General features: G+C 56.0%; 2 protein-coding genes across 2 annotated transcripts in view; one reads left to right on the forward strand and one right to left on the reverse strand.

Moving 5' to 3' along the window:
• The window catches only part of LOC144248803 (uncharacterized), a 1,234,558-nt gene that overhangs the window by 633,939 nt on the left and 573,704 nt on the right, over window positions 1-26,915 (reverse strand).
• Window positions 3,654-4,853, forward strand: LOC144248813 (olfactory receptor 14J1-like). Its single transcript, XM_077790799.2, has one exon. The coding sequence runs from the start codon at window positions 3,748-3,750 to the stop codon at window positions 4,720-4,722; it is 975 nt and encodes a 324-aa protein (XP_077646925.2). The 5' UTR covers window positions 3,654-3,747; the 3' UTR covers window positions 4,723-4,853.

The following is a 26,915-nucleotide window of genomic DNA, read 5'->3' on the forward strand; positions in this document are numbered from 1 at the left end:
ACAGATGAGAAAGCCTGGCTGGGTCTCTCTCCCTTCTGGCCCCACAGAGGTGCCGAGGCCGGCCCAGCCCCGTCTCGGCCGTGGGGCCGGGCGGCTCCTGCCGTGGGGCCGGGCCCCTTCCCAGGGAGCCGCCAGGCGCCATCGGCTGCCGGGCAGGGCAGGGGAGGCCGCGGGGCCGAGGCCGGGCCGTGGCTGCGGGTGCTGACATCTGGCCCTGCCGAGCCCTGCCCCGCCGCCAGCCCGGGCCCGGCCAGGATCCGCCGGGCCCCAGGAGCAGCCCCGGGCCGGGCCGGCTCGGCCAAGGCTCTGCCGCCCTTGGGCTTCGCCCGCAGCCGGCGGGCAGGGCAGGAGAAGCCATCGGCCCCGGCCGTGCTGCTGCTGGGCTCTGGCCTGGCTGCTGAGATCCTGGCCCTGCCCCAGCGCGGCCCAGCCTGACACAGCCCCAGCGCAGCCGCTGCAGAAACCTCCATGGCAAAACAGCTCCGGCCGCAAGCACCGAGCCCGGCCGGGCTCACGGAACCATCTGCAGCCCCGGGAGATATTGACTCTGACAGTGCTGCCATCCTCCCTCCCGTGAGAGAAAAGGACACAGGGCAGGCACACAGAGGAGCAGCATGGACACACCGAGGGCAGGGAAGAGGAAGTTGAGTCCCAGATGGGAGGGATGAGGAGATGCCTTGATCTTGGGGCTGGAATCCTCTGCTGAAGCTATGGAGAAGGATGTCATTGATACATCAGACTCTTTTTCTCTATAAGGCATTGAAAAGTATGGGGAGATGACTTGTTTCAGCAAAGGAATCTGTGCTAAAGTAAGTAAATCTTGCAGTAGCTGTGATCCCCAATGAGAGGTTTGAACAGAGAAAGGGAGAAAAGTGATGAGACCCTGTGCCTTCAGGGAGAGAAGAAGACCTCTGTTCCCAGAGATGAAGATGATTTCAGAAAGAGATGAAGGGAACCTTTGCTCTTAAACAGCTCATCTCAAAACTAATACCCCGTAACTTGGCATGGCCCATAAGCACAGCTGTGGGAAAAGGTGGGAAAATATGCGAGGGAGTTCACAATTGCATATTTCTCCAGGCAGCTGCTATTTGTGGAAATGAAAAGCCATGAGATAACTATTTTCCTGTGGAGAAGTCTCCATAACATTAACAAGAGGTACTTCTCTCCTGATGTGAACTGAAGAAAGATTAGAATATTGTAGAGGTGGTAAACTGACTGAAAATTTCAGGTTTTGCCTCTACATTGCCAGGTTTTATGGAGAGGGGAAGTTTTCTGAAAATTTTGTTCAGATTCTTATTACTCTTTCATTTAGTTACTGTTAATAAACTTTTCTTGACACTCTTTTAAAGTTTTGAGCCCACTTTGCCTTTCTCCTAATCCTATCTCACAGCAGGAAATTAGTAAGTAGATTCTAGTGAGTGCATTGGTAATTAGCCAACACTGAACCCACCACACTAATTGATGCATTGGCCAAGAAATCTCAAATTGGTGAACCAAAAGCACTACAGAAACTTCCTGATGAACTGCACTAGAGCAGGGAGAAACTGAGGCAGACCCATGGTTTGTCAGGACTTGCTTGCTCCTAATGAGCCCTGTGGTGCATTTGGAGCTGAGACTTGGAACCTCAGGGCCTGAGAGGAAATTGCACAAACCTTTCCAGGAGTCAAAGTCAGAGGAAAACCCCAAAGTGGTTGGAGTCTAAAGCATTAATGGGACCCACAAAGGTCCATCTATACCACAGGCTCTTCATGGAGTCCTTGGAGAAGAGAACTGGAGGCCAGGATAGCACAAAAACCTCTCAGAGACTGAAAATGGCACAAAGAAATCTCAATGTGGAAAGGAAAATCCAAAGTACCTTACAAAAGTTAAGAATCTCAAAGTATTCATGAGCCCCACTGAGTGTCAGTACAAAGCTCCCAAGGGACTCATTAAAGCAGATAATTGGGGCCATGATTGCACAAACCTCTGAGAGAGTCTGTAGCAAAAGGGAAACACCAAGTACCTTAAAATAACTGAAGTACCTTGAAGCATTAATGGGCCCCACTGAGTGTTGTTCTGGACAAAGCCTCTCCAGGGACTAATTAATGCAGAATATTGGAGGCCATGATTGCACAAAGCTCTCAGAGACTCCAAGGCAAAAGCAAAAGCCAAAGTCCTTTGAAAAACTTGCAGTCCCTGGGAGCATGAAGGAGCCCCCAGGGCCATTCCTGACCAAGGCTCCCCAGGGACTCCTTCCAGCAGATCCTTGAGGCCACTGGGATGTGGGCTAGGGGGGGATGCTGAAGGCAGGAGCAGGGGCTGACAGTGCCCAGCCTGGCTGGGGCTGTGCCAGGAGGCCCCAGGGCCTCAGGACAAGGAGTCTCCTCACAGCCCTTGGTGGCACAGACCCTGCTGTGCCCCAGGGCACCAAGACTTGGCTTCTCTTTGTCCCCACCTGGCATCAGTGCCTCCAGTTCTCTGCTCTGCCTGGGGCCTGGGGACACTTTCTCAGTCGTGTCTCTCAGTGGGACCCATTAAAAGTCCAAGAAACTTTGGAGTTGGATTCGGACTTGGAGTTCTGGAGAGGTTTCTGCAGCTCCCTCTCAGGGCCTGATGTTCAGGGCCTGAGCACAAAGCCCCAGAGGGTCATTAAAGTCCTTGTGCTGTGTCTGTGCTGCTGAGCTGGGCCGGGCTCCTGGCACAGAGGGTGATCCTGGTAACCAAGCAGAGCTTCAAAATCACATTTCTCTTGCTGAGCAGCTCTTCTCCCAGCCCAGCAGGGCTGGGGCACTGCCTGCAGCCAGCCCAGGCACAGCACAGAGGCACAGAGAGCTTCAATCAGTCAGGGCTGGGAAGGGGCTGAGAAGTGCCTGGGGCAGAATCACTGCCAGCCCTTGGCACAGGAACCTCTGGCTGCAGGACAATGCAGCTGCAGCTCCTGGAGAGATCTCCTAAAGCTGGAACATGCCAATGCCCACAGACCCTGTGAGTGCATTCTCTGCTCATCTCCTGTGCAGAGCAGCCAGGGGTGCCCAGGGCTGTCCTGCAGAGCAGGGTCCTGCAGCCCAGGGCGCTGTGCTGGGCCAGGGACTCTGCTGCCTGCCAGGGACAGCTCTCAGCCAGCCCTGGAGCTGCTCCCAGTGCTGGGGGACAAGGTGTGGGTGGATGGAGACAGCTGGTAAGGCTTGGAAATATTCTCCTTGTGTGGTGACGTTGCTGGATTTTTCGAACCTGCGTCCAGCATGACATTAAACTGCAGAACATTTCCAAGCAGATCATAATGGGAGCACAGCAAGGCAGGGGATGCATAAAGGGGAAAATCCTGCCTTTTAATCGACTGCTCTGGGTTGCCTGGATGGGAAATTGCACATAGATATTCATCTCTCAGTTTAGGTTTACAAAATTAAAAAAAAATTCTCTCAAATGTGAATAAGCCAGGGAGTAACATTAATCAGCACAGGCCCCCTTAGAGGCAACATCAGTGTTGCTTTTCCAGACTCCTCAGGATTGCTCTGACATTGCCAGCAGAGCCTGCAGAGCAAGAGCTGCCCCTGGGCACTGCTTGAGCTGGGAGGGGTCTGAAGTGCAGAGCTGAGTCCCCAGTGCTGGGCTGATTTCTGGCAACACTGTCAGGACCCAAACCTAGGCACAGGGAAGCAGCTCCTAGTAGAGACAGCTCCAGGCAGCAGAGCCCTGGGCAGGCAGTCGGGGAAAGTGCCCCCAAGCTGTGCTGGGATATTTAAAGTCCTCTCTAAACCTAACTATTCTATGATTACTTTTCTTACAGATCCCCATGCCAAGGCAGCACAAATGTCCAACAGCAGCTCCATCAGCCACTTCCTCCTGCTGGCACTGGCAGACACGCGGCAGCTGCAGCTCCTGCACTTCTGCCTCTTCCTGGGCATCTCCCTGGCTGCCCTCCTGGGCAACGGCCTCATCATCAGCGCCATAGCCTGCGGCCACCACCTGCACACGCCCATGTTCTTCTTCCTGCTCAACCTGGCCCTCAGCGACCTGGGCTCCATCTGCACCACTGTCCCCAAAGCCATGCACAATTCCCTCTGGGACACCAGGAACATCTCCTACACAGGATGTGCTGCTCAGGTCTTCTTTTTTGTTTTCTGTGGTGCAACAGAGTATTTCTTGCTGACCATCATGTGCTACGACCGCTATGTGTCCATCTGCAAACCCCTGCACTACGGGACCCTCCTGGGCAGCAGAGCTTGTGCCCACATGGCAGCAGCTGCCTGGGCCAGTGCCTTTCTCTATTCACTGCTGCACACAGCCAATACATTTTCCCTCCCCCTGTGCCATGGCAATGACCTGGGCCAGTTCTTCTGTGAAATACCACAGATCCTCAAGCTCTCCTGCTCCAAATCCTATCTCAGGGAACTTGGGCTTATTGCTGTTAGTGCTTGTTTGGCATTTGGATGTTTTCTGTTCATTGTTTTCTCCTATGTGCAGATCTTCAGGGCTGTGCTGAGGATCCCCTCTGAGCAGGGACGGCACAAAGCCTTTTCCACCTGCCTCCCTCACCTGGCCGTGGTTGCTCTGTTCCTCTGCACTGTAATATTTGCCTACCTGAAGCTGCCCTCCATCTCCTCCCCATTCCTGGATCTGGCCTTGTCAGTTCTGTACTCGGTGGTGCCTCCAGCCCTGAACCCCCTCATCTACAGCCTGAGGAACAAGGAGCTCAAGGCTGCAGTGGGGAGACTGATGACTGGATGCTTTCAGGAACATTAAACTGCTAGCCAATTGCTTTAAATCACTTGTATTAAAAGTCAAATTTGATACTTATTGTTGGTTTCATGCGGAGGTTCTTTTTCTTCGTTTTACTTTTTTCATATTTTCCACAAAGAAATATAATTGTTTGTGCCATTTCTCATTTTGTTGCTCTCCATCTTCCCTGTGGCCACAGATTGTGTCAATGAGGGGTTGCACTCTCAGCAGCTTTAAAGGAGTTAAAGGATTTCCCAGTAGATTGTTCTTCAGAGATGCCCTTTTATTACCTTCTCTGGAGCTGCAGCAGCAATGTCTGTGTGCAGAGCTGGGGCAGATCAGTGCTGGCACAGCAGCTGTGCCCAGGAGCAGCAGCACTTGGTGCTGCCAGTGCTGCTCCCGTGGCCCTGCCCCGCTGCCCTGGTGGCCCTGGTGTTGCTGCAGGGCCTGAGTGCTCTCGGGGCCGGGCACAGTCCTGGGGGTGGCAGTGCCGGGGCTGCAGCAGGGACAGGCCATGGGCACTGCTGGGGCAGCGCTGACGCCTCAGGCCAGGCCTGGGGGCTCCAGGCTCCTTGCCCAGGCTCTCTCAAGAACACGGCCAGGCCAATGCTCAGCACAGAAAACCCCCGTGAGCAGCCCCAGGCTGGCCGTGGGCAGGCTGGGGGCAAACAGCACGGCTTGTGCTCTGCAAGGGCCCTGGGGGAGACGGGAAGGAGCAGCAGAGCAGGGGCTGATCCATCCCCAGTGCACTGCACAGCCCAGGGCAGCGTCCCAGAGCGTCCTCATGGAGCTGCCAACAACATCCCCCCTCTGCAGCCCTGGCCTCTCCCCCAGCTCACAGAGGTGCCACATCCTTGCAGGCACAGACACAGCAGATCTGGCTCAGCAGCCCCTGTTTGCATTGCACACAGCAGGCGGGAGCACCCCCATGCTGGTGCTGTGGGGACATGGACCTGAGGCAGCACAAATGCCATCAGCCCCTGGGGCCAGGAAGGGCTGGGGGACGCCAGGGAAACCACTCAGCTTTGTCCTGGCCTCTGCAGTCAGCCAGAAAGTTTTTTTCCCATCAGCTGGGAGTTTCCTGTCCCACTGCAGACGCTGCTGCTCAGAGCCAGGGCTGGCTGGCAGCCACCCCCAAACTGCCCTGAGCATTTCCTTGGCTTCCCCTTTGCTTTATTTACTCTTCCCTGGTCCAGATTCCTTCCTCTTGCGCACCCCTGTTCCCTCCCCTGCACACAGCCCATCCCTGTTTGCCCTTTCCTCTCTGGCCCCACTCCCCATTGCAGTTCCTGACTTGGCACCATGGGAACATCCCTTGGGGAGCAGGATCATCCCACAAGTGCTGCAGGAATTGTCTGCAGGCTCCTGCAGTGCCTGGTGCTGCTCCCTTGCCAGAGGCACCCCAGGCCAGGGGGGCACATCTGGGCTGCTGTGTCTGGCTGTGGGGCTCCCTGTTCTGGGCAGTGAGGAGGAGCTGCAGAGGCTCTGCAGGACTGACAGGATGGGCTTTGGGGCTGTGAGGAGAAGCTGAGGGACCTGGGCTGCTGGAGCTTCTGAAGAGGAGGCCCAGGGCTCCTCCTGCAACTGCTCCAAGGGTGGTTTCAGAGAATCACAGAACCAGCAAGGTTGGAAAAGACCCTGGATATCATCAAGTCCAACGTGTGCCCTGACACCACCATTTCTTCCCTGAGCCTCCTCTTCTCCAATATCAACAAACCCAGCTCCCTCAGCCGCTCCTCACAGGACTTGTGCTCCAGACCCCTCACCAGCCTTGTTGCCCTTCTCTGGACATGCTCCATCCCCTTCATGTCCTTCCTTAATTGGGGGCCCAGAACTGGACACAGCACTCAAGGTGCTGCCTAACCAGTGCCCAGCACAGGGGAAGAATCACTGCCCTGCTCCTGCTGGCCACACCATTCCTGATCCAGGCCAGGAGCCATTGGCCATCTTGGCCACCTGGGCACTCTGCTGGCTCATGTCCAGCCTGCTGTCCATCAGTCCCTGCAGGTCCCTTTCTGCCTGGCTGCTGTCCAGCCACTCTGTCCCCAGCCTGTAGCGCTGCAGGGGTTGTTGTGGCCAAAGTGCAGGACCCAGCACTGGGACTTGTTAAACCTCACCTTGTTGGATTTGGGCCCTGGATCCAGCCTGTTCAGGGCTCTGTGCAGAGCCCTCCTACCCTCCAGCAGATCAACACTCCCAGACAACCTCGTATCACCAGGGTTCCATGAGGCCCCAGAGTGTCCCAGTGGTCTCCATGATTCCATGAGGCCTCCCAGTGTCACAATGTCCCTTTGGTTCCATGGGATCCCTTGGTGTCACAAAGTCCCTTGGATCCTTGGGCCCTGCAGTGTCACAATGTCACCGTGGTCCCCAAGGCCCTGCAGTGTCACAGTGGATTCTTGGTTCCATGAGGTCTGGCAGGGCGACAATGCTCTCCTTGCTTCCACAGTGCCACAATGGCCTCTTGGTCCCAAGGGCCACCACGGTGTCAAACATGTTTCCTTCATTCCATGAGTCCCTGAGGAGTAGCTCAGGCCTCTTGGGTCACTGGAGCCCTGCAGGGTCACAGTGGCCCCATCATGACACGAGGTCCTGCTCTGTCACAAAGCTCTGCATGGTTCCACAAGGGCCTGCAAGGTCACAGTGGCCTCTTGGTTCCATGAGGCCTCAGAGTGCCCTGTTGATTCCCTTGGTGCTGCAGTGTCCTGGACTCCGACACTTCCTAAATTGGGGACCCCAGAACTGGACCCAGCACTCAAGGTGCTGCCCAACCAGTGCCCAGCACAGGTGAAACATGGATGAAAAATAAAAACCCCACAATTCCAATAAAGATTTGTAGGGAATGGTATGTTTATTTGCAGCGCTGGACACATGTAGGGACTCATCGCCCTTCAATGGACATGCACACCCCTAAGAAGTCCCAAAACTTTTTTATTACCCTTAATTAATTTCCATAGGCATTGAATTTCACAATAGGTTCATGCATATTCATTCTGATGATTTAATGTTACACTTAGAGCTAGTTACACTTGTTTTTGTCAGAAAGTACAGAAAGAACTCCTGGGTCACTCTGCGTGGTCTGTTTAAAGGCCCAAGGAGTCTTTCTTATCTCTTTTTAGTGTGGAAATTTGCATTCTTTCTCTTTAGCTGGGGCAACTTTGCTAGTGCTGCAGTTACCAGACTAAACAGAATATTTCACTCATGTTAGCAAGCTCAAAGGAGCACATTTCACCGAAATCCAAATGGATTTCTACCCTGTTAAATTTTCACTCTGTCTCGCAGGTGAAGAATCACTGCCCTGGTCCTTCTGGCCACAACATTCCTGATCCATAGGAGTGCCAGGGGTTGGATGAGGGAAATGGTGGGGGGTGGGTAGGGACAAAGTGTTATTGATTGTCAGCCATGAAGGATCATGATTTTCATATGTATTCAGATTGTATAACAAGGTGCTGGGGGTCAATATCAATTGGATATTGCTGATATCAAGATATAAGTAAGAAAAGTTAAAAGGACAAAACAATTATCTCTGCATTGTTTTCAATATAGTCTATCCACTTTGAAGACACTTCTGAAATCTGGTCCTGTCCTGACTGGGCCAAGGGCTTCAGCATGAGCGATCTCCTGCTTGATCTGGGTGAAAGCTTGTTGCTGCTCAGGGCCCCAGTGGAAATTTTTTTTTTTTGCGGGCGACCAGGTAGGGAGGGCTCAAAATCTGGCCGTACTTGAGAATGGGCATTCTCCAAAAACCTATGGCACCTAGGAAAGCTTGTGTTTCCTTCTTGGTGCTGGGTAGACATCACGGTGATCTTATTGATGACCTCAGTTGGAATCTGACTCTGTCCATCTTGCCACTTTACCCAAGGAATTGGATCTCTCAGGCAGGTCCCTTGACTTTGCTCTTCTTGATGGCAAAGCTTCCAGCAGAATTTGGACAATCCTCTCTTCTTTCTCAAACACTTCCATTGCCGTGTTCCCCCACACAATGATGCCGTTGATGTATTGCAAGTGTTCTGGAGCCTCACCCTTTTCCAGTGCAGCCTGGATCAGTCCATGGCAGATGGTGGGGCTGTGTTTCCACCCCTGGGGCAGTCAGTTCCAGGTGTACTGCACGCCCATCCAGGTGAAAACAAACTGAGGCCTGCATTCTGCTGCCAGAGGAATGGAGAAAAACGCGTTAGCAATGTCAGCAGGGGCGTACCACTTTGCTGCCTTGCACTCTAGCTTGTGCTGGAGTTCCAGCATGTCCAGCACAGCAGCGCTCAGCAGTGGAGTCACTTCATTCAAGCCACAATAGTCTACAGTCAATCTCCATTCTCCATTAGACATGTGCACAGGCCAGACGTGGAAGGGTGAGTGGGCCTTACTGACCACCCCTTGACTCTCCAGCTCACGGATCATTCTGTGGATGGGGATCACAACATCCCGATTCGTTCAATACTGCTGGCCCTGCACTGTCGAGGTGGCAATTGGCACTCGTTGCTCTTCCACCCTCAGGAGTCCTACTGCAGATGGGTTCTCTGACAGTCCAGGCAAGGTGTTCAATTGCTTAATGTCCTCTGCCTCTGCAGCAGCTATGCCAAAAGCCCACCTGAGTCCCTTTGGGTCTCTATAACAGCCGTTCTGGAGGAAGTCTATGCCCAGAACACACGGGGCCTCTGGGCCGGTCACAATGGATGTTTCTGCTGCTCATTCCCAGTCAGGCTCACCTCGGCTCCCACCAGGGTCAATTGCTGCGATCCCCCTGTCACCCCGGCAATGGAAACAGGTTCTGCCCCACATGTCCCGATGGCATTGGGGTACACTGTGCACCAGTATCAGCTAAGGCTTTATATTTTTGTGGCTCTGATGTGCCAGGCCATCGGATCCACACTGACCAAAAGATCCAGTTTTCCCGTGCCTCTCCCTGGCTTGAGGCAGGGCCCCTCTAGCCCTGGATAAAATTTTTTTCCTAGGCATACATGGTAGAGGTACTTTAAAGGTGATCTGACAAATCATACTCGGAAGCACGGTCATGGGAGGTTGAGGCTGCCTTCACTTTACTGGAATTCCCTCAGTCAGTGCTTCCCTCCTTGAGCTGACACACCCACGCTGCCAGGACAGAAATGGGTTTCCCATCCCACCTTCCCATGTCTTCCCCATGGTCACGCAGAAAGAACCCCAGGCCAGCCCGTGGGGCGTACCCTCTCTCTCTGGCTGGGGAACGTTGGGCTCTGACTTTGGGGCCTGTGACTCGCACTGGGGCAATGTGGGAACTGTTCCTCCTCACCTCCTCCCTATCCTCCCTCATCTCCTCTTTGAGTTCCTTGCCCACAGCAGAGCCATGAGCCTGCACTGGGCCATGGATCATACTCTCACAATTTCTCAGCTGCTGGCAGCAGAGCCCACTGTCTCTCGGCTGTTATCGGCATTGATCGTGGCAGTGAAGGTGGTGTACTGAGATGGCCCCAGCCTTGCCAGACTCCACAGCATTTGCCCTGTGCCCCTGACCTTGTCGGGGTCATTATCATGCTGTCCATCCCTCCCAAAGAGTACCTCCAATGCTGCCACTTCCCTCAGCTCTTGGATCCCTTCCTCAAGGTTTCCCAGCACGTTCTGTGCTGGTGCTCCTGCATTCTCTCCCTGTGGACAAACCTCTCTCTGACACTCATTAAAATCCGCTCCCAGAGGGAAAGGGACCCTGGCTCCCTTACAAAAATCTGATTCATACCTGAGTTCTGGGTCAAGGGTCCCAAATTCCTTGCCTCACCACCATCCAGCTGGACACCTGTACCCATGAGGTCTCAGACTTGAAGCAGTCAGGTTGTATAAGCCTCACGTCTCCGTCATTCAATGTCCTTGTGCAGGTTACAGAGACTTTTGTGCGTCAGGGACTCGGTGATGATCGCAACCTCTGGCTCCCCTGTGGGTTGTGAGGGCCTTCCCTTATCTGGGTGCTCTGATTCCATCTTAGACCTCCTTGTTTCCACAGGGGCGACTGCTGCTGGCTGTGGCTGCCTTTGTGGCTCAGCTGGAGCCTGGACAGTTGTAACATCTGTGGGTTCCACTGCTGCCCCATCAGACTCTCCTTTTTCGAGGCAGGGGGAGGGCTTCTCACCAGCTGGGGAATGCACTCCTTCAGCATCTCCTGCATCTCCCTCAGCAGACCCCCACCCAGTCTGGGTGGTTCATATCTGGGGTGGCTGTGGGGCAGGGTCAGGCTCTGGGGCAGTAGCATCCCTGGTCTCTGGGGCCGTGTCAGGTTCTGGGCTGGGTGTCAGGGTGGTTTTCCAGGTTAATCTTCCCTTGTCTCTCAGTGCCAAATAGAACAGGGCTAACAGCAACACAGCCCCTGTATGATATCATTGGTATTTGGAGTGGATCTGAGCCCTTCACAAACTGGTGGGGCAGACCCAAAGAGATGGTTAAAGGCTTGGGAGAAAATTTCCCCTGGTGTCATTTCCTCACAGTAGGTGCCACTATTAAAGTAACCCCAAAAGCACACAGTCAGTGTGTGACAGCTGTGAATCCATGTGCCTGCTTCCCAGAGGAAGTTAAAGATCCATGAATTCTTCCCCTTATTCACCCATAAAACAAACCGGAGAACAGCCACAGCAGCCTTGGCTGTAGGAGCCGTGTTTAGATCAGGGCCTGCAAATGGAGAAATGCAGCCACGGTTCCGTGCCACCCAAACCAGGGCAGGCTGGAACACAGGGTGCCGCTGAACGAGGTTTCTGTAGCAGCACACAAAAATTGGATTACTCAAGAACTGTTATTCCCTTTTTTGTTTCTGTGCCCTCGAGCTGCACGTTGGGTGCCAAAATCTGTCTTGGTTTGCAAAGACAGGAGTCTGCTAAGGAAGGCAGGAGCCTCCCCTGAAACGGGAAAAAAATAAATGTAGACCCCCTCCCTGTAAATTGCTATAAATTTGAAGTTAAGGGCGACTCTCGGGCAAAAATATGGGAGCAGGAATAACAGTTCTTTATTAGGGAAGAAAATAAAAAGATAAAATAAACAATGCAGTGAACCAACCTCTAACAGACAGCAATTGAATACATCTTGCCTCGCAATCTAGGACACAACTTATTCAGCATGAATCACATCCATTTACCACATGCCCCTTACCCACAGATATTGCCCACCTGGGACTGACATCCCAAAACATTTTTTTAAAATTATGCATTTTTCTTCATAAATAAAATTTAATTAAATTTTAATAAATTATTTCAATTAATTAATTTTAGCTTAATAACAATTAAAATTTTATTTTGCTTATGAATAAAAATATTGATCAATATTTTATTATTTCATTTTAATGCTTGTATAAAAAAATCTCTATATGTGTCTTGTAACCAAAAAATTATTGGTCATTGGTTCTAAGTAACACAATTAATTCATTGACCACTATTGGCTATTGATTGGGCACTCGGGGGGCTCGGGCGGGGCTCGCTGGGGCGCGGGGGCTGATGGGAGTTGTAGGCGCGGGTACAATGCGGTGTAACGGGGCCGCGGAGCATCACGGGAGTTCCAGGCACAGCGACAGCGGCACTCGTGGGGCGCGGGGCATGACGGGAGATGAAGTCACGGCTGGAACAGCGCTGGCCGTGCGCCGCGGAGCATGATGGGAGCTGTAGTCTCGGAAGTGGTTCGGACGCGGCGTTTGGGGTCCGGGAAGGCCTCGGGGACACTTTTGCATGGGGCAGATGGGGGGCGGATACTGGGGGGGGCGGGGTGTGTGCGTGTGTGCGTGTGTGCGTGTGTGCGTGTGTGCGTGTGCGTGTGTGCGCGTGTGTGTGTGTGTGTGTGTGTGTGTGTGTGTGTGTGTGTGTGTGTGTGTGTGTGTGTGTGTGTGTGTGTTTGTGGGGCGCAGGGCATGTCGGGCGTTGTAGTCCCGACCCCATGGGACTCTAGTGGTCTGCGTGGCATTATGGGAGTTGTAGGCAAAAAGAAAAGATGGCGCTGACTCCAGGCACCGCCCCCAAGGCGATGATCCCATGCGCTGATTAGCTAGGGGCTTTGATGGGCGGGAGCCTCGGCCAATGGGAGGCGGCAGAGGCGGGAACTGCCATTCAACCCCTCCAGTCCCTCCCAGTACAGCCCAGTTCAACCCCAGTACAGCCCAGTAAAAACCAAGTTCCCCTCCAGTCTTTCCCAGTACAGCCCAGTCCTTCCCAATACACCTGAGTTCATTCCCAGGCCATCCCAGTTTCTCCCAGTGTCATCCACAGTATGCTGCAGTATTGTCAAGTCTTCCCCACAATGTCCCTAGTTTGTCCCAGTATCCCCCAGTTTCACTCCCAGTTTCACTCCCAGTATGTCCCAGTGTGTCCCAGTCCACCCAGACTCCCCTTCAGCGTTCCTCATGTTCCCAGGCTGTCCCAGTCCTCCACAGCATCACTCCCCGTATGTCTCAGTGTCTCCAACAGCATTCCCAGTATTCCCCAGTATGCCCCAGTCCTCCTCAATGTTTCCAAGGACAGTTTAATTTCTCAGGGCTGCCGTGGCAGCCAAACCCAGCAGTGGGGTCAGTGCAGTGCCCATGGCCACAGCCCCTTGCAGTGCCCATTGCAGCTGGGGCTGATGATCCACCCTCACAGCTGGCCCAGGGCCAGTCTGGAGTGGTTTTGGTGGCACCTTGGGCTGGCACACACCTGAGGAGGGTGTCTGTTTTCATGGGGAAACTCAGGGGTTTTAGATTGCTCCAAACATAGAAAAAGGGAAAGCCCCTCTTAGGCTGGGTGCAGCCAGCTCTGCAGGCACAGCAGGTCCCAGGTGAGTGAGGACAGACAGGATGGGCTGGGGCAATGTGGAGCAAGGTTGTCCACGCTGGGCCAGAGCTCAGGGCACAGCTTCTCTGAGCAGGCCAGAGCTCCTGAGGGGAGACCCTGGCTCAATATCAATCACAGAATGCTGAATAGCCTCTGATCTAAAGAGAAATGTAATAAAATACACCCTTTAAAACAGGAATGTGTATTTCTTACAAGCTCTTTGAAATCTTTCTCCACAACTGGAAGAGGAAAACTTTAATGACCCTCTCAGGGCTTTGGTGTTGTTTACATCAGACTCAGTCCCTGAGAGTGTCTTCAAAAACCTTCTCAAGAACTCAAAGCTAAATTTAAACTCCAAAGTTTCTTGAAGTTTTAATGGGTCCCACTGAGGAACAGGACTGAGAAAGTGTCCCCAGGTTCCCGTCAGAGCAGAACACTGGAGACACTGATGACAGCTGGAGACAAGCAAGGGAAAGGTGTCTCTGGTGCTGAGCAAACCTGGATGTGTTTCAGGAATGCAAAGGGCCCAGGCCTGAGCCCCAGCCCCTGGCAAGGCAGATCCTGTCCCTCCCTCATTGCTCAGGGCTCTTCCCGGGATGGGCACTGGCATGTGGGGATGTGCAGTGCCAAGGGCAGGACCATGGGGCGGCCCCTGCCAGGCTGCTGAGCAGGGACAAGGAGGCACTGAGGCCCCAGGGCTGCAAGGGTCACTTGTCCCCTGGTGGCCTCAGGCCCAGGGTCAGCAGCCATGGCCAAAGGGCTGCACAGGTTGGCTCTGTCAGGGCCTTGCAGCTGCTGCACATCCCTGAGCCCTCTGCAGCCCAGGCTGTCCCACGGTTTCCCTGCCCTGCGCCTCTGTCCCTGCAGGCTGTCGTCACCCCCGGCTGCCCCACCTCGCTGGCCCTTCCTTTGCTGGCAGCTCTGCCTCCTGCTGCCCCTGCCTGGCCACACAAAGCCTTGGGCTGCTCCAGGCTCCTGCTGGGGACGTGTTGCACCACAGCCCTGCCCTGGGATGGAAATTCCTTTCTCCTCCTGTGTCCAGTCTGGACTTCCCCAGCTGCATTTGTGGCATAATTTCTCTCCCTGCCTGATTCCCACTATAGAGAAAAGCTCCACCATTTCTAAATCCACCCTTCAAGCCCTGCCAGGCCACTCCTGATCTGTCCTCAGTCTCTTCACAGCTGAGCCCAGGCACATCAGCCTCCATACATGGGTTATGTTCTTGAGGCCTGCAAAACCCAGCTCAGGAGATCTCTGGGCCCTGTCCAAGGTGTTTGCAAAGGAAAACATTCTGCTCATATCACCAGAGGCCAAGGCCAGGCAGAACTGTCTGTCCTGGCAGCTTTTGTCTGGGGGCAATCCTAGGATAGATGGAACTTTGGCGGCCACATTCCAGTTCCTGCCATGGCCCCGGGACAAGAGGGTCAGTTCTTTTCTGCAGGAAGAAAGGAACAGAGACCCAGTGCTTCTGAGGCAACTGAGATGCAACCATCAGAGGCCAAGGCCAGCCAGAGCTGGCAGGTCTTTTTCTGGCAGATACCCTTGCATACAGGAAATTTTTGAGGGGAAGTACCAATTTTGTCCATGGGTGTCAAAAAAGAGGGACAGTTCTTTTCCATAGCAAGGAAAGCAGGAAGCCCCAGTGGTTCATGGGCAGATGAGAAGCAGCCCTTGACATTCCAAGATCAGCCAGACCTGTCAGGTGGCCCCTGGGAGGCCAAGCCTGCCAGACCTGTTCCCTGTTCCCCTCATTCCATGGAGCCCCACAGTGTCCCAATGGTCCCTTGTTTCCAGGAGGCCCTGAGGTGTCACAATGCCCCCTTGGTGACACGAGGCTCTGAAGGGTCGGAATGGTCTCCATGGTTCCACAAGGCCCCACAGAGTCATGGTGGTCTCTGGGTTCCATGGAGCTCCGTGGTGTCACCATGGCCCCAAAGTCCCAATGGACTCCATGGTTCCACCAGGTCCTCACCGTGCCACCATGGTCTCCACAGGAAGGGAACAACCCAGCCCCAGCGTTCCAGGGGCAGATGAGCCACAGCCACCAGAGGCCAAGGGCAGCCAGATCAGATGGTGCTGGCAGATTTTGTCCTTGGATATAGGGAATTTTAGAGGTGGAATGCCAGTTTCAGACCTGTTGCCTGGAGGTGAAGGACGGTTCTTTTCCATAGGAAGGCAAGGATGGAACACCGGTGTTTCAGGGGCAGATGAAAGGTGACCATCAGAGGCCAAGGGCAGCCAGACCTCTCTGTTCTGGTATTTTTTTGTCTGAAAGCAACCCTTGCATATAGGGAATCTGGGAGGTGGAACCCCAATTTCGGCCATTTCTGCATTGTTAAGAAGGACAGTTCTTTTCCATAGGAAGGAAAGCCCAGAGCCCCAGTGTTGCAGGGGCAGAAGCAGAGAGAGAAGGCTCCTGGGAGGCTGGGCCAGCCAGCCCTGTTTGTCCTGGCAGCTTTTGTCACTGAGAAATCCTTGGACCTAGGGAATTCTGGAGGAGGATTCCAAACTTTGGCCACGGGCATCTGGTCAAGATGGATGGTTTTTCCCATAGGAAAGAGAAGCGTGGAGCCCAGGTGTTTTGGAAGAAGATGAGAGGTGGTCACCATAGGCCAAGAGAGCCAGACCTGTCTCTCCTGGCACCTTTCATCTGGGGCAAATCCTTGGATATTCAGAATTTTGAAGGTGGAATCTCAGTTCTGGCCATGGGCACCTGGGCAGGAAGAAGAGTTCTTTTCATCATAAAGGAAGGCACAAAGCTCCAGTGTTTCAAAGGCAGATAAGAATCAGCTCTTTGGAAACCAAGGCCAGCCAGACTTGTCTCTCCTCAAAGCTTTCACCTGGGAGAAATCCCTGGATATAGGGAATCCTGGAGGCGGATTCCCAACTTTGGCCATGGGTGCCTGGATGTGAAAGGTGCTTTTTTCCCATAAGAAAGAAAAGCACAGGGTCCCAGTGTTTCACAGGAAGATGAGAGGTGGCCCCTGGGTGGCCAAGCCAGCCAGGTCTGTCTGTCCTGGCAGGTTTCATCTGGGAACAATCTTTGCATAGAAGCAAACTAAGAAGAGGAATCCAAATTTTAGCCATGGGCACCTGGAAGAGAAGGACAGTTCTTTTCACAGGAAGGAGAGCACCGAGCCACAGTGCTCCAGGGGCAGATGAGCAGCAGCCCTGGACATGCCAAGGTCAGCTGGACCTGTCAGGTGGCCCCCAGGTGGCCCAGCCAGCCAGGCCTTGATGCCTTGAGAGGCCACCTAGAGCAGAGGCTGGACAGTGTTACAGGAGTAAAGTGGGGATTTATTAAAAAGGCCTTCAAAGGATTCACCTGGGCAGTACAAGGGCCTGGCTGAGGGTACACCCAGGATGGACGCCAGGTCACACGTTTTCACACTTTTGTAAGATTTGGTTCATTTCCATATTGGGGTTAATTGTCCAATTACACCTTCAGGTTATGCAGCCCCACCCTCCCAGTCTGCTCTCCTCAATTCCCTGCTGTTTTCAATTTTTGGGCCCGAAGCTGCAGCGGTGTCTATGGTTCTCAGGCAGGAAAAGGACTGTTTTGTCTGACTACACTGTAAAAGAACTTGCTGACACTCTGCATGAAGTTCAGAGTTACAGACTGATACAGCACAGAATTGGGAAAATATGGAAGCTAAAACTTAAGGCATCAGCCTGTCCCATGTTCCCTTGCTTCCATGGGGACACACAGTGTTAAAATGGCTCCTCCATGACACTCTGGGCTCCACAGTGTCACCCTGGGCCCTTGGATCCATGGGAGCTTCCCAATGGTCTCCTCTGATTCCACGAGGTCCCCACAGTGTCACAACTGATCCATGGCTCCATGAGGTTCCCCAGAGTCACCAGGGTGTCCTTGGACCTGCCTTGTCCCAACTCACCCATCGTCCCATGAGGTTCCCCGGTGTCACCAGGGTGTCCTTGGACCTGCCTTGTCACAACTGACCCATGGCTCCATGAGGCTCCATGAGGTTCCCCAGTGTCACCGTGGTCGCTGTCAGAGGCTGGATGAGATCAATGTCCCCAGACACCTTGGGCTGAGCTGTCAGTCAGTCACACAGATGGGACAGCGCTCACCCAGCTCTGAACACCTGAGATATCAGAAGTCCCAGCTGGGGGGAGGCCCACGAAGGCCCAGGGGCTTAAAACCAAGGAGCACAAGGTCAGCCCCTGGTATGGACTCTGCCTTCTCCTGGGGTTTGTGTCATGCCCACACTGGAGCCCCAGGAACTGGGAGCCACATGTGTGTCTTCCTGTGGAGCTTCTCTCTTCCTGTCTCTCTCTCTTTCCTCTCCTTCTAATGCTCTTTATATGGGACATTTTTGGGTACCTGTACAACTTCAGTGTTTAGGGCTTTCCAGGCTAAATGGGCTGAGGGAATGAAGTTACTGCTGTGACAAGTAGTTTAAGTTGGATTGGATTTGTATTAAATGCTTTTCCAAAGTTCCTTGTTCTTTTGTATTTTGCCAGTAAAATTTTGGGGGTCCCGAATGGGCGCTGAGGGCACTTGGGGGTCCCGGAGGGTCTGGGGGACACTGATGGGACAGATGGGGGCGGTACCGGGGTTCTGTGGAGCGCGGGGCATGAAGGGCGTTGTAGTCCCGGCTTTAATGGGGCTCTATGGGGCCGCAGAGCATGACGGGAGTTGTAGGCAAAAGAAAAGATGTCGCAGACCCCAGGCCCCGCCCCCAAAGCCATGATCCATGGCGCTGATTGGTTGGAGCTGTGATGGACGTCAGCCTCGGCCAATGGGAGGCAGTGCAGGTGGGAACAGCCCATTCAACCCCTCCAGTCCCTCCCAGTACAGCCCAGTTCATCCCCAGTACAGCCCAGTACAGCCCCAGTGCCCCTCCAGTCCCTCCCAGCACAGCCCAGTCCCTCCCAATACACCTGAGTTCATTCCCAGGCCCTCCCAGTCCCCCCAGTGCCATCCATATCCCGCTCCAGTGTCCCCCAGTCTTCCCCACAGCGTTCCTGCCCATTGCGGGGCAGCGGCGCAGACGGAATGTCCTGCGGCCCAAACCTCCTGCTCCTGCCACACAGCGCCAGCCTTCTCCCCTCCTCCTCCTCTCCCAGCACGGCACAAATTCCAGCTCGGAGGAGGCTTCCCCAGAGAGGGCTCCGGCTCCTGTCTCAGCCCGAGTGTCCCTGCAGAGGAACAGGGCATCCTTCAGGCACTTCCACAAGCTCAGGGTTCCCATTTCATGGCGAATCTGGGATGCCGGGGGAGAACGCCGGGGCATGGCCGGCCCGGGGCGCTCGGGCGGCGCTCGGGGCCGCTCCTGGCCCGGGCCGAGCGCTGACAGCCGCGTCCCGCCCGCAGGGAAGGCGCAGGAGGCCCGGCAGGAGCGGCCCCGGCGGGTTCGCTGCTGGGCAGCGGCGGCTGCGGCGGCGGCTGCGCGGCCACGCGGCTCTCGGACGGCGCCCGGGGAGCGGCGGGGCCGGCGGCGGGCACGGAGGAGGGGAAGGAGGAGGAGGAGGAGGGAGAGAAGGAGAAGGAGGAGAAGGATGGGGCTGTGCGGGGCAGGCGGCGAGCTCAGCCAGCTGCTGCCCTCGGCTCGCAGGTGGCCATCAAAAGGGTGCCAGGGAACCGCGTCCGGCGCCGGGGCGAGCTGGTGATGAGCGGGGCCAGCGGCAGAAGCCGGGCCGTGCCGGGCGGGGCTGAGCCGGGGCCCGGCAGGGTGGGAGCTGCCAGGACGCCTGGAGGGAGAGCGGGCGTGGGGCCAGCGCAGGGCGCAGAGCATCCCGGGCTGGCTGAGGGGTTCCCGACCCCCGGCACGGCATCAGCCCCACTGACGGCATCGTGCTCCTCCCGCAGCCCCACGGCACCAGCGCAGCCCTGGAGATCGCGCTGCTGGACAAGGTCTCCTCTGGCTGTGCTGGTGTCATTCAGCTCCTGGAGTGGCTTCAGCTCCCCGACAGCTTTGTGCTGGTGCTGGAGCATCCGGAGCGGTGCCAGGACCTGTCGGGTTTCCTGGCGGAGCGGGGGTTCCTGCCGGAGGAGGAGGCGCGGGGGCTGCTCCGCCAGGTGCTGGAGGCTGCAGCATCCCCCTGATGAACTGTGTCTGTGTTCCACAGGAACCCTGTCCTACAGCCCACCAGAGGGGATCCACCAGCAATGCTACCACGGCGAGGCAGCGACGATCTGATCCCTGGGCCTCCTGCTGCACCACCTGGTCATGGGGAAGCTCCCATTCAGGAGGGGCCAGGAGATATCTGGGGTCAGATCTTGTTCCCACCATGGCTCTCTCAAGGTGGATCCTCATCTCTGGCCTTGGGAGCAATACCAGTGCTGGGAGACAGCAGCAGCTCATGGGCATTCTGCTCTGACAGCTGCTGAGGAGGTGGCACATGTCCTGTTCTCCTGCTCTCCTCCAAACAGAAAATCCATGGGGAAGTTTAGGCCCAGCTCTGGGCACACCCAGCATGGCCTGGGTACGGGAAAAGGGGGCAACTTCTCCAAATGACTGGTGATTTCTGGTTTCTCTCCCCAGAGTGCCAGGATGTCATTAAGAGGTGTTTGTCCATGCAGCCCTTGGACAGGCCATCCTTAGAAGAGATTTTCCGTGATCCATGTTCCTCTGCCCTAGAAGATGGGAGAGATCCATGTGCACAGTTGGATCCAGGAGCCTAGCAGGTAACAGCTCCACACATCTCTTGGCACTCAGTGGCAAAGACAACCAGACAGGTTTTGTCCTGCCTGTAGCTCTGAGCAGGGGTCAGCAGGAGGGAACACAGCTCATGGGCTGGAGCTGAGCTGGAGACCTGGTGTGGCAAGCACTGGTGGCCAACATCCCCCTGGTTTTGCCTGCCATGGTTCATGGATGGCTGGGGCCCTGGGCAGAGCCCTGACAGCCTGGTCTGGCCCAGGGAAGAAGGAGCCCCTGGAGAAGCTGTCCCAGGTGGGGCTGCTGCTGCTGGGGACAGTGAGGACATCAAGGATGACAACCTCTTGCTCCACTTGACCACCGGCAGGCTGAAGATGGTGGACTTTGATTCTGACACCTCCTCCAAAGCCAGGCTCCACAGGGAGTTTGCAGATGAATCCACACACTGGGGGATGCTCCCAGATTTGGGCATTGCACAGCCTGGCTGGGAACCAAAGGTTCCCCCTTTGCTGGGGCGGATGCAGCTGATCCTTCAGTCGGCTGCCAGGCTGCTTTTGGAAGGGCTGGGGACATGGGCTGGGGTGGATATGAAATGGGAGTGGGCTCCTGGCCCTGCCAACAGCCCCCAGCACCCACCGTGCCTCGGGCTGGGGCTGGGCTGGGGCAGCCAGCCCGACACAAACAAACCCCCATGGTGGGAGCAGAGGTGGGACTCCAGACCCTGTGCAGGGGCTGCTTTGCTTTGCAGGCAAGGAAGGGCTTGGGCTGCTCCACTGCCCTTGTTTGCTTTGGGATCACCATGGGGGCCGTGCAGGGGAAGGGAGAAAGCCTGGGATTCCCTCCCCCATGGTGGGTTTTTCCCTGGCATGCAGGGGTTGGGCCTTCCTTAGGGCCCTGACAGAGATAAGATTTTTGACCTTTTTTCTTGTTCCCCTTTTTGTCTGTAATCTATTTTCCATAATTTGATGTTTGTCTTTCTAGAGGAAGCGTTCCAGGTGGGGCCCAGTCTGGATCAGGACGTGCTTGGGAGCAGCTGCAGCGTGGATGGGCCGTGCCCTTGGAGAAGGCTGAGGGCATCGTTTGGGACCAGCTTTTCTTCCAGCGGGGGATGGCGTGAGGTGGGTCCTGTCTGCTGGGGATGGTGGGATCAGAGCTCTGGGGAGATGGCAGCGAGCACAGGAGCGTCCTGCTCTGGGCAGCTGCTGAGGGCTGGAGGTGCCGTGGCTGGCTGCAGGCTGGGCACATGTCCTGCCCTCCTGCTCTGCTCCCAAAGGCAGCAGTGATGGGCAGCTCTGGGCACAGCTCTGGCATGGCCAGCATGGCCTGGGCACCGCGGGTGGCTGGGACAAGGGGACAGGAGCCTTCAGCTGACGGGGCTTTCTGGTTTCTCTCCTTGCAGCCGGGCTCTGTGGGTGCTGAGGCTGCTCTGGGCTCTGCCAGGGCCCTGCTGGAGCTCAGCACGGGGCTGCAATCAGCCAAAGGAGAAATGGGGTGCCCTGCAGCACGGACTGGCTTGAGCATTTTAGCAATACAGCTCAAGAAAACATGCAGCCACCCAAAAAATAAACTTGTTCAATAACTTCTGAAATGAAATCAATCTGGGATGACCCCAAATGACTTTTTGCAGCTTGCTCAAGCAGTAGCTCAGCCCTTCTCTGAACTGTTCTCTCTTCTCCCTGCCTTTTACATCCCAACTGCTTCCTCTTTTCCCCCAGTGAGTTCCCAGCCCATTCCTGTCTCCATCACACTGTTCCCTTCCTTGGTGCCCCTCGCCATGAGGAAGGCCAAGCCCCACGCTAAGGGACTCATCCTGTCACTGGCTGAGGAGCAGCAATGTCTCAGAGGTCTGGTGGGATTTTAGTGTCATTCAGAGCTGCTCTCCAGCCCCCAGCTCTCCTCACTGCTGAGTTCCCGCTCCTTTTTCCTTGTCCTTGCAGCAGGATGAGCTCTGTGAATCCCCTGGAACCTCCCCACTCTTCCCAGCCCACGCACCCACCTCAGTTAGGCTGAAGCAGCAGCTTCTCTGTCTCCTCTGGCACACCAGTGCAGTCTCCTGTGCGGGGAGCCCCAGCCCCAGAGCACAGCACTCAGCAGTGCAGTTGGGGCTGGAGCAGCTGCCCTGCAGCCCTGGCTTGGCTCTTTATGGAAGGGAATGCTCCCTGTTTGCAGCTGTCCCTGCAGGATGGCCCCAGGGCAGAGCCCAGCCGGGCTCCCACTGCAGCCCCTGAAGCTTGGGGCAGACAGTGGTCCCAGAGCTGAGGTTCCCAGGGAGCTCCCGGAGCTGTGCCTCGCACTCTGGTGCCGTGTGTCACCGTGCAGGCTGGCTTGTACGGGGTGAATGTACCAGCCCTGCTTTGACTGACAGGGGCCTGGCCCATCACATCTCTCCCAAGGCTGCAGGCATTGCCCAGGCCAGAATCTGAAGGGGCACAGAGATCAGAGCAGTGAAATCCAGACTGGGTTTTCAAAGGCCCTTTAGAAGGAAGGGCTTGAGAATAAATGTGCTCTGTTTGCCACACAAACATAAGGGTGAGTGGTCTCTTTGGCTCCAACCCACTTTCCTCCCCGAGCCAACGTTACCCACTCCCTCACACGTCCCCCCCGTGCCTTCCCACTGCCTTGTCCTGTCAGGGCTCCCACAGCCCCTCATCCCTTTGTGGCCCCATCTCCTCAGGTTCTCCCCACCCCGGCCAACCTGCCCGGCAGCAGCGCCGCAGCCCCACAGGAGCTCCAGAGGAGCCCCACCAAGAGGCACCTGGGAGCCCTCAGCAATCCAGCCAGCAACACACGGGCAGGAGGACACGGATGGTGCTTCCTGCCTGGGACAGGGCTTGTGGCCATCTCCAGGCACTGCTCTCACAGAGATCCCCACAGCTCCAGCCCCTGCCCGTCTTCTCTGTGGGCAGCACAAGGGCTTCAGCAGAACCACCAAAGGCCAAGGGGCTTCTGGCCATTTTCCCTGCAACCCTGCATGCCTGGGCAGCTTGCTGAGCCCAGGAACCATTTTCTCCCTCTTCCCCTAGGCCCTGCAGAGCCTGGGCAGCCAAAGAAAGATGCTGGGAGTCTGTCTATTACAACACATCCTATATTAACATGCTAAAGAGAAACAAAAGAAGAAAAGAACAATGTTAAAGAAATAAAACATTCCTGCTGGCTCAGGTGGCCCCAGCAGACAGAGCCTCTGGAATCAGCTCTCTGCAGAGCTCCAGCAGCGCAGCCAGCCGAGCCCTGACAGACGAGGCCGTCTCCCCCATGCCCTGCAGAGCCGATCACGCAGGTTATTGAAGATGGAATATGGAGCTCTCTCTGCTTCCTGGAGGATGTACAGTGTCTGAACTGCCAGGCTTCCGACGGCGTCACTGATGTCATTGGTCAGGCCTTCAAGGGCTGAAAGAGAGAGGAACAGAGCCATGGTCAGTTCCCAATTCTGAGGGGACCCGAGGGGACTCTGTGCCAGGGCCATCCCAGCCGGCTCTGGCCATGGCCAGCAGGGAGCAGGGACCAGCTGGATCAGCCCGAAGTTGCTGGCCACGAATCCCCCAGGTGCCCTGAAAGCTCTGTGTGCTCTGCCCATGCCGGCCCTGGTCCGCACAGGGAGCAGAGCCCTCCGCAGCCGGGGCAGGGCTCGCAGCTCCCCGGCAGCCCCCGCTGGCAGCCCGCTGCCCTCACTCACCCTCAGAGAGGAGCTGGAGCTCTTCCTTCCTCCCCCTCAGGTGCCGCCCGGCCGTCCCTGGGAACACAGAGCCTGTCAGGCCCAGGGCACAGCTCCCTGCCAGCGGCGCCGCCAGCCCTGTGCCCACACGCCCTCCTGGCCCGGCTCGTGGCTCACCAATGAACCTGACGGCCGCCTCTCGCAGGGGCTCCTGTGGGCTCTGCAGGTAGGGCAGGGCCCGGCGCAGGTGCTCAGCCACGCTGCTGCTGTCCTCTGCCAGCTGGAGAGAGCGGCAGGAGGGAAGGGTTGGCCCCGCAGCCCCCCGGGCCGGGGCTCCATGGGCACCCGGCTGGGGCCGCAGGAGCCTGGAGCAGAGCCCGCGCGGCCTCGGGCTGCAGCAGCGGGCAGGGGCACAGCTGCCAGCCCGCACACCGAGCACCGCGCTCAGGGGCTGCTCCAGGCTGGGGCTGCGGCTTCCCGGCCCTCCTTACCAGGATCTCTATGAACTTCCACAGTTTCTCCTTCTTTACAGATTTTTCCAGATCTCTCCTGTTCAGGAATTTGGCCACACAAAGGAGGGTTTCCTGAGAAGCCTGGAGAGCAGTAGAGACACGGAAATCGCCCTACAGCCCAGGATCAGCATCCCTGTGCCAGGGCCAGGAGGAGGATCCAGCCTACTAGGTGCCAGGGTAGGAGGCAGCCAAGCCCTCTCCCAGGGGAACAGCAGCAGCCCGCGAGTCCTCACCTCTGCCACACTCTGATTCTCATCATGGCAGTGGAAGAAGAGTGGGAGCAGGCTGTGACACACTTGTGTCATCAGGAGCTTTTTTCCTTCCTCTTCTGCAGTAGACAGCAAGGTTCGAAATACAAACATGGAGATCCACTGCACATGCCTGTCATCCTGTGTAACAGGAAGGAAACAAGACCTTGGCATCAGCTGATTCTGGCCCACGTTGGTGCAGGCCTGCATCTCCACAGGGCACCAAGTGTCTGGGCAGCAGCCAGTGGCCGTGGCTGAGGGCACAGAGCCTTACGTGTTCAAAGAGTGGCAGGAGCACCTTAGCCAGCTGCAGGGCGATGGGGCTGGGTATTGGGGCGTCATTATCCAGGAACAAATCACTAACTAGAACAATGGCCATCCTGACCACATCACTGTCATTTTCCTGCAGGAGCTCCCCGAGGCTTTCGGTCAGGCTCCACATTCTTTTGGCCTGTGCGGAGCAAAGGTGTGTGAAAGGCCACCCTGCTGCCACAGGGCCCAGAGGCCAAAGGCCTGTCCCGCAGCACTCGGGCAGCTGAAGTGGGAGGCAGGAGAGCTGGGAGCGGCTGCCCCAGTGCCTGAAGCCCAGCCAAGTTCCAGCGACTGCGTTCCCCAGCCCCACGCTGCATGCACGGCTTCAGCTGCTGCCCCTCCTTACCAGCGAGGGATTATCCCTGAGCAAGAGGAGGGCCCTCAGAACCTGGCGGCGCATCTCTGTGCACTCACTCAGCAAGTGCCTCGACAAGAGATCCATGATGCTGTCACTGCATGCTCTCAAGTCCAGGCAATGCAGGACCTGAAAGGCACAGGGCAGTGACAGGGGACCCGGCCGGCAGGAGCCCAGAACCGCACAGGGCGGGGACCAGGCAGCAGCGCAGGGCGTGGGCACCGTCCCAGGCAGCTGCGGCTACGAGAGGGCAGAGAGCTGGGAGGCAGCGCTGGCCTTCAGACTCACCTCCACAAGGAATGCCATGGCAGGGAAGTTCCAGTATGGCATCTCTTTGCTGAGCAACTCAAGGAGACAGCCTGAGATGCTTTTACACAAATCGATGGATTCATTGTGCATCTCCCTGGAAGGCGGAAAATGGCACTAAGATGTGGCAGCATCTCTCTGGCCTCAGAGAGAAACAGACAACCTTCCCAGGCATCGCCTGAGAAAGTCTGAGAAGATCAGAGGAAAGAATGAAAAAACATTCTTATCTTAACATGCTGCACCTGGTATTGTGAACATCTGAATATGTTACCGAGATTTGTCTACCTAAGCGTGATTTTTTAATTAACTAATGGTGATAATGTTTGGACTTGAAAACCCATTAAATCAATCTATATAATAACTATCTATAAGAACACTGGGTTTCTTAATAATAATTATTATTGATCGGACCTCTGAAATATATGAAGTCAGTGATAATGATTACCCAGCTGGGGGCCTGCTCCTATGACACTAAGACCCTGAGCCAGGGGGGGAAGCCCCTCCCAGGACAGACTGATGCAGTTCTTGTCTTTACCCCCCACCCTGCAGGGGGACCTGGGCCCTTTGAGATGTGGCTGCTACTGGGCACCCTCCTCTCCCAGCCTTTCCCAGTCTGCTTGGCCGTCCCTCGTGCCTCTGGCCCACAGCCACAGGGACTGAGTGGAATACCCCAGACACAGAGCACAAATGCCGGGAGCAATGGGGAGAAGGGGGTCTCACCTGGCCAGCAGACCCTCGGCATAAATGTGGGTGTCAGCACAGAGCAGCGTGTCCCAGCCACGCTTGCGCTCCATTGACAACACCACATCCTCATAGTCCATTTGGCACAGCAGGGACTTCAGGGTCCTCACTGCAAACCTGAGTGCAGAGCAAAGCCCGGGTCACACTGGGAGCACTGGCTCCTGCCCTGGCCATGTGGCAGGTACAGAAGGACTGGGATAGAGCACCTGCTGGGGCTGGTGGCAAGGCCATGTTCTTCCTGGCATCCCTTCCAGAAGGTATCAACCGCCTCTGGCATCTCTTTGGTGCTGAAGAACACTTGGAAGAGCAGATGCACAAATAACTGCGGGAAATGCTCATCCACTATATGTGGGACACGGTGCTCCTGGAGGATCTTCCATATCACCACAGTTGCCTGCAAAGGACAAAGCCCCCCAATACAGCGCTCAGTGCCGAGGTGTTCGTGTGACAGGGCCCGAGTGTGGCAGGGAGAGGCCCAGAGAGACACAGGGGGAGCAGCGGGCCTGGTGGCCCTGCAGCTGTCCCTAGGCCAGCTTTCAGGCCCTGAGGCAGGGAGATGCAGTGGGGGAAGGAGGATGGAGAGCTGCTGGACAGGTGACCTTGGGGCCAGCAAAGGCCACTGGCAGAAACTCACAGCCAGGACAAAGACACCCGTTTTGTCCCCATCGGAGGTGCACGTGCTGTGCTCTGGCCAGCTTCCCAGCACATCCAGGAGTATCTGCTG

Source organism: Lonchura striata, chromosome 36, assembly GCF_050655825.1.
Source record: "Lonchura striata isolate lonStrDom1 chromosome 36, ASM5065582v1, whole genome shotgun sequence".
NCBI classification, from domain to species: domain Eukaryota; kingdom Metazoa; phylum Chordata; class Aves; order Passeriformes; family Estrildidae; genus Lonchura; species Lonchura striata.

Coding starts and splice junctions, on each gene's coding strand:
- LOC144248813 (XM_077790799.2), top strand. CDS start 3,748: ATGATTACTTTTCTTACAGATCCCCATGCCAAGGCAGCACAAATGTCC.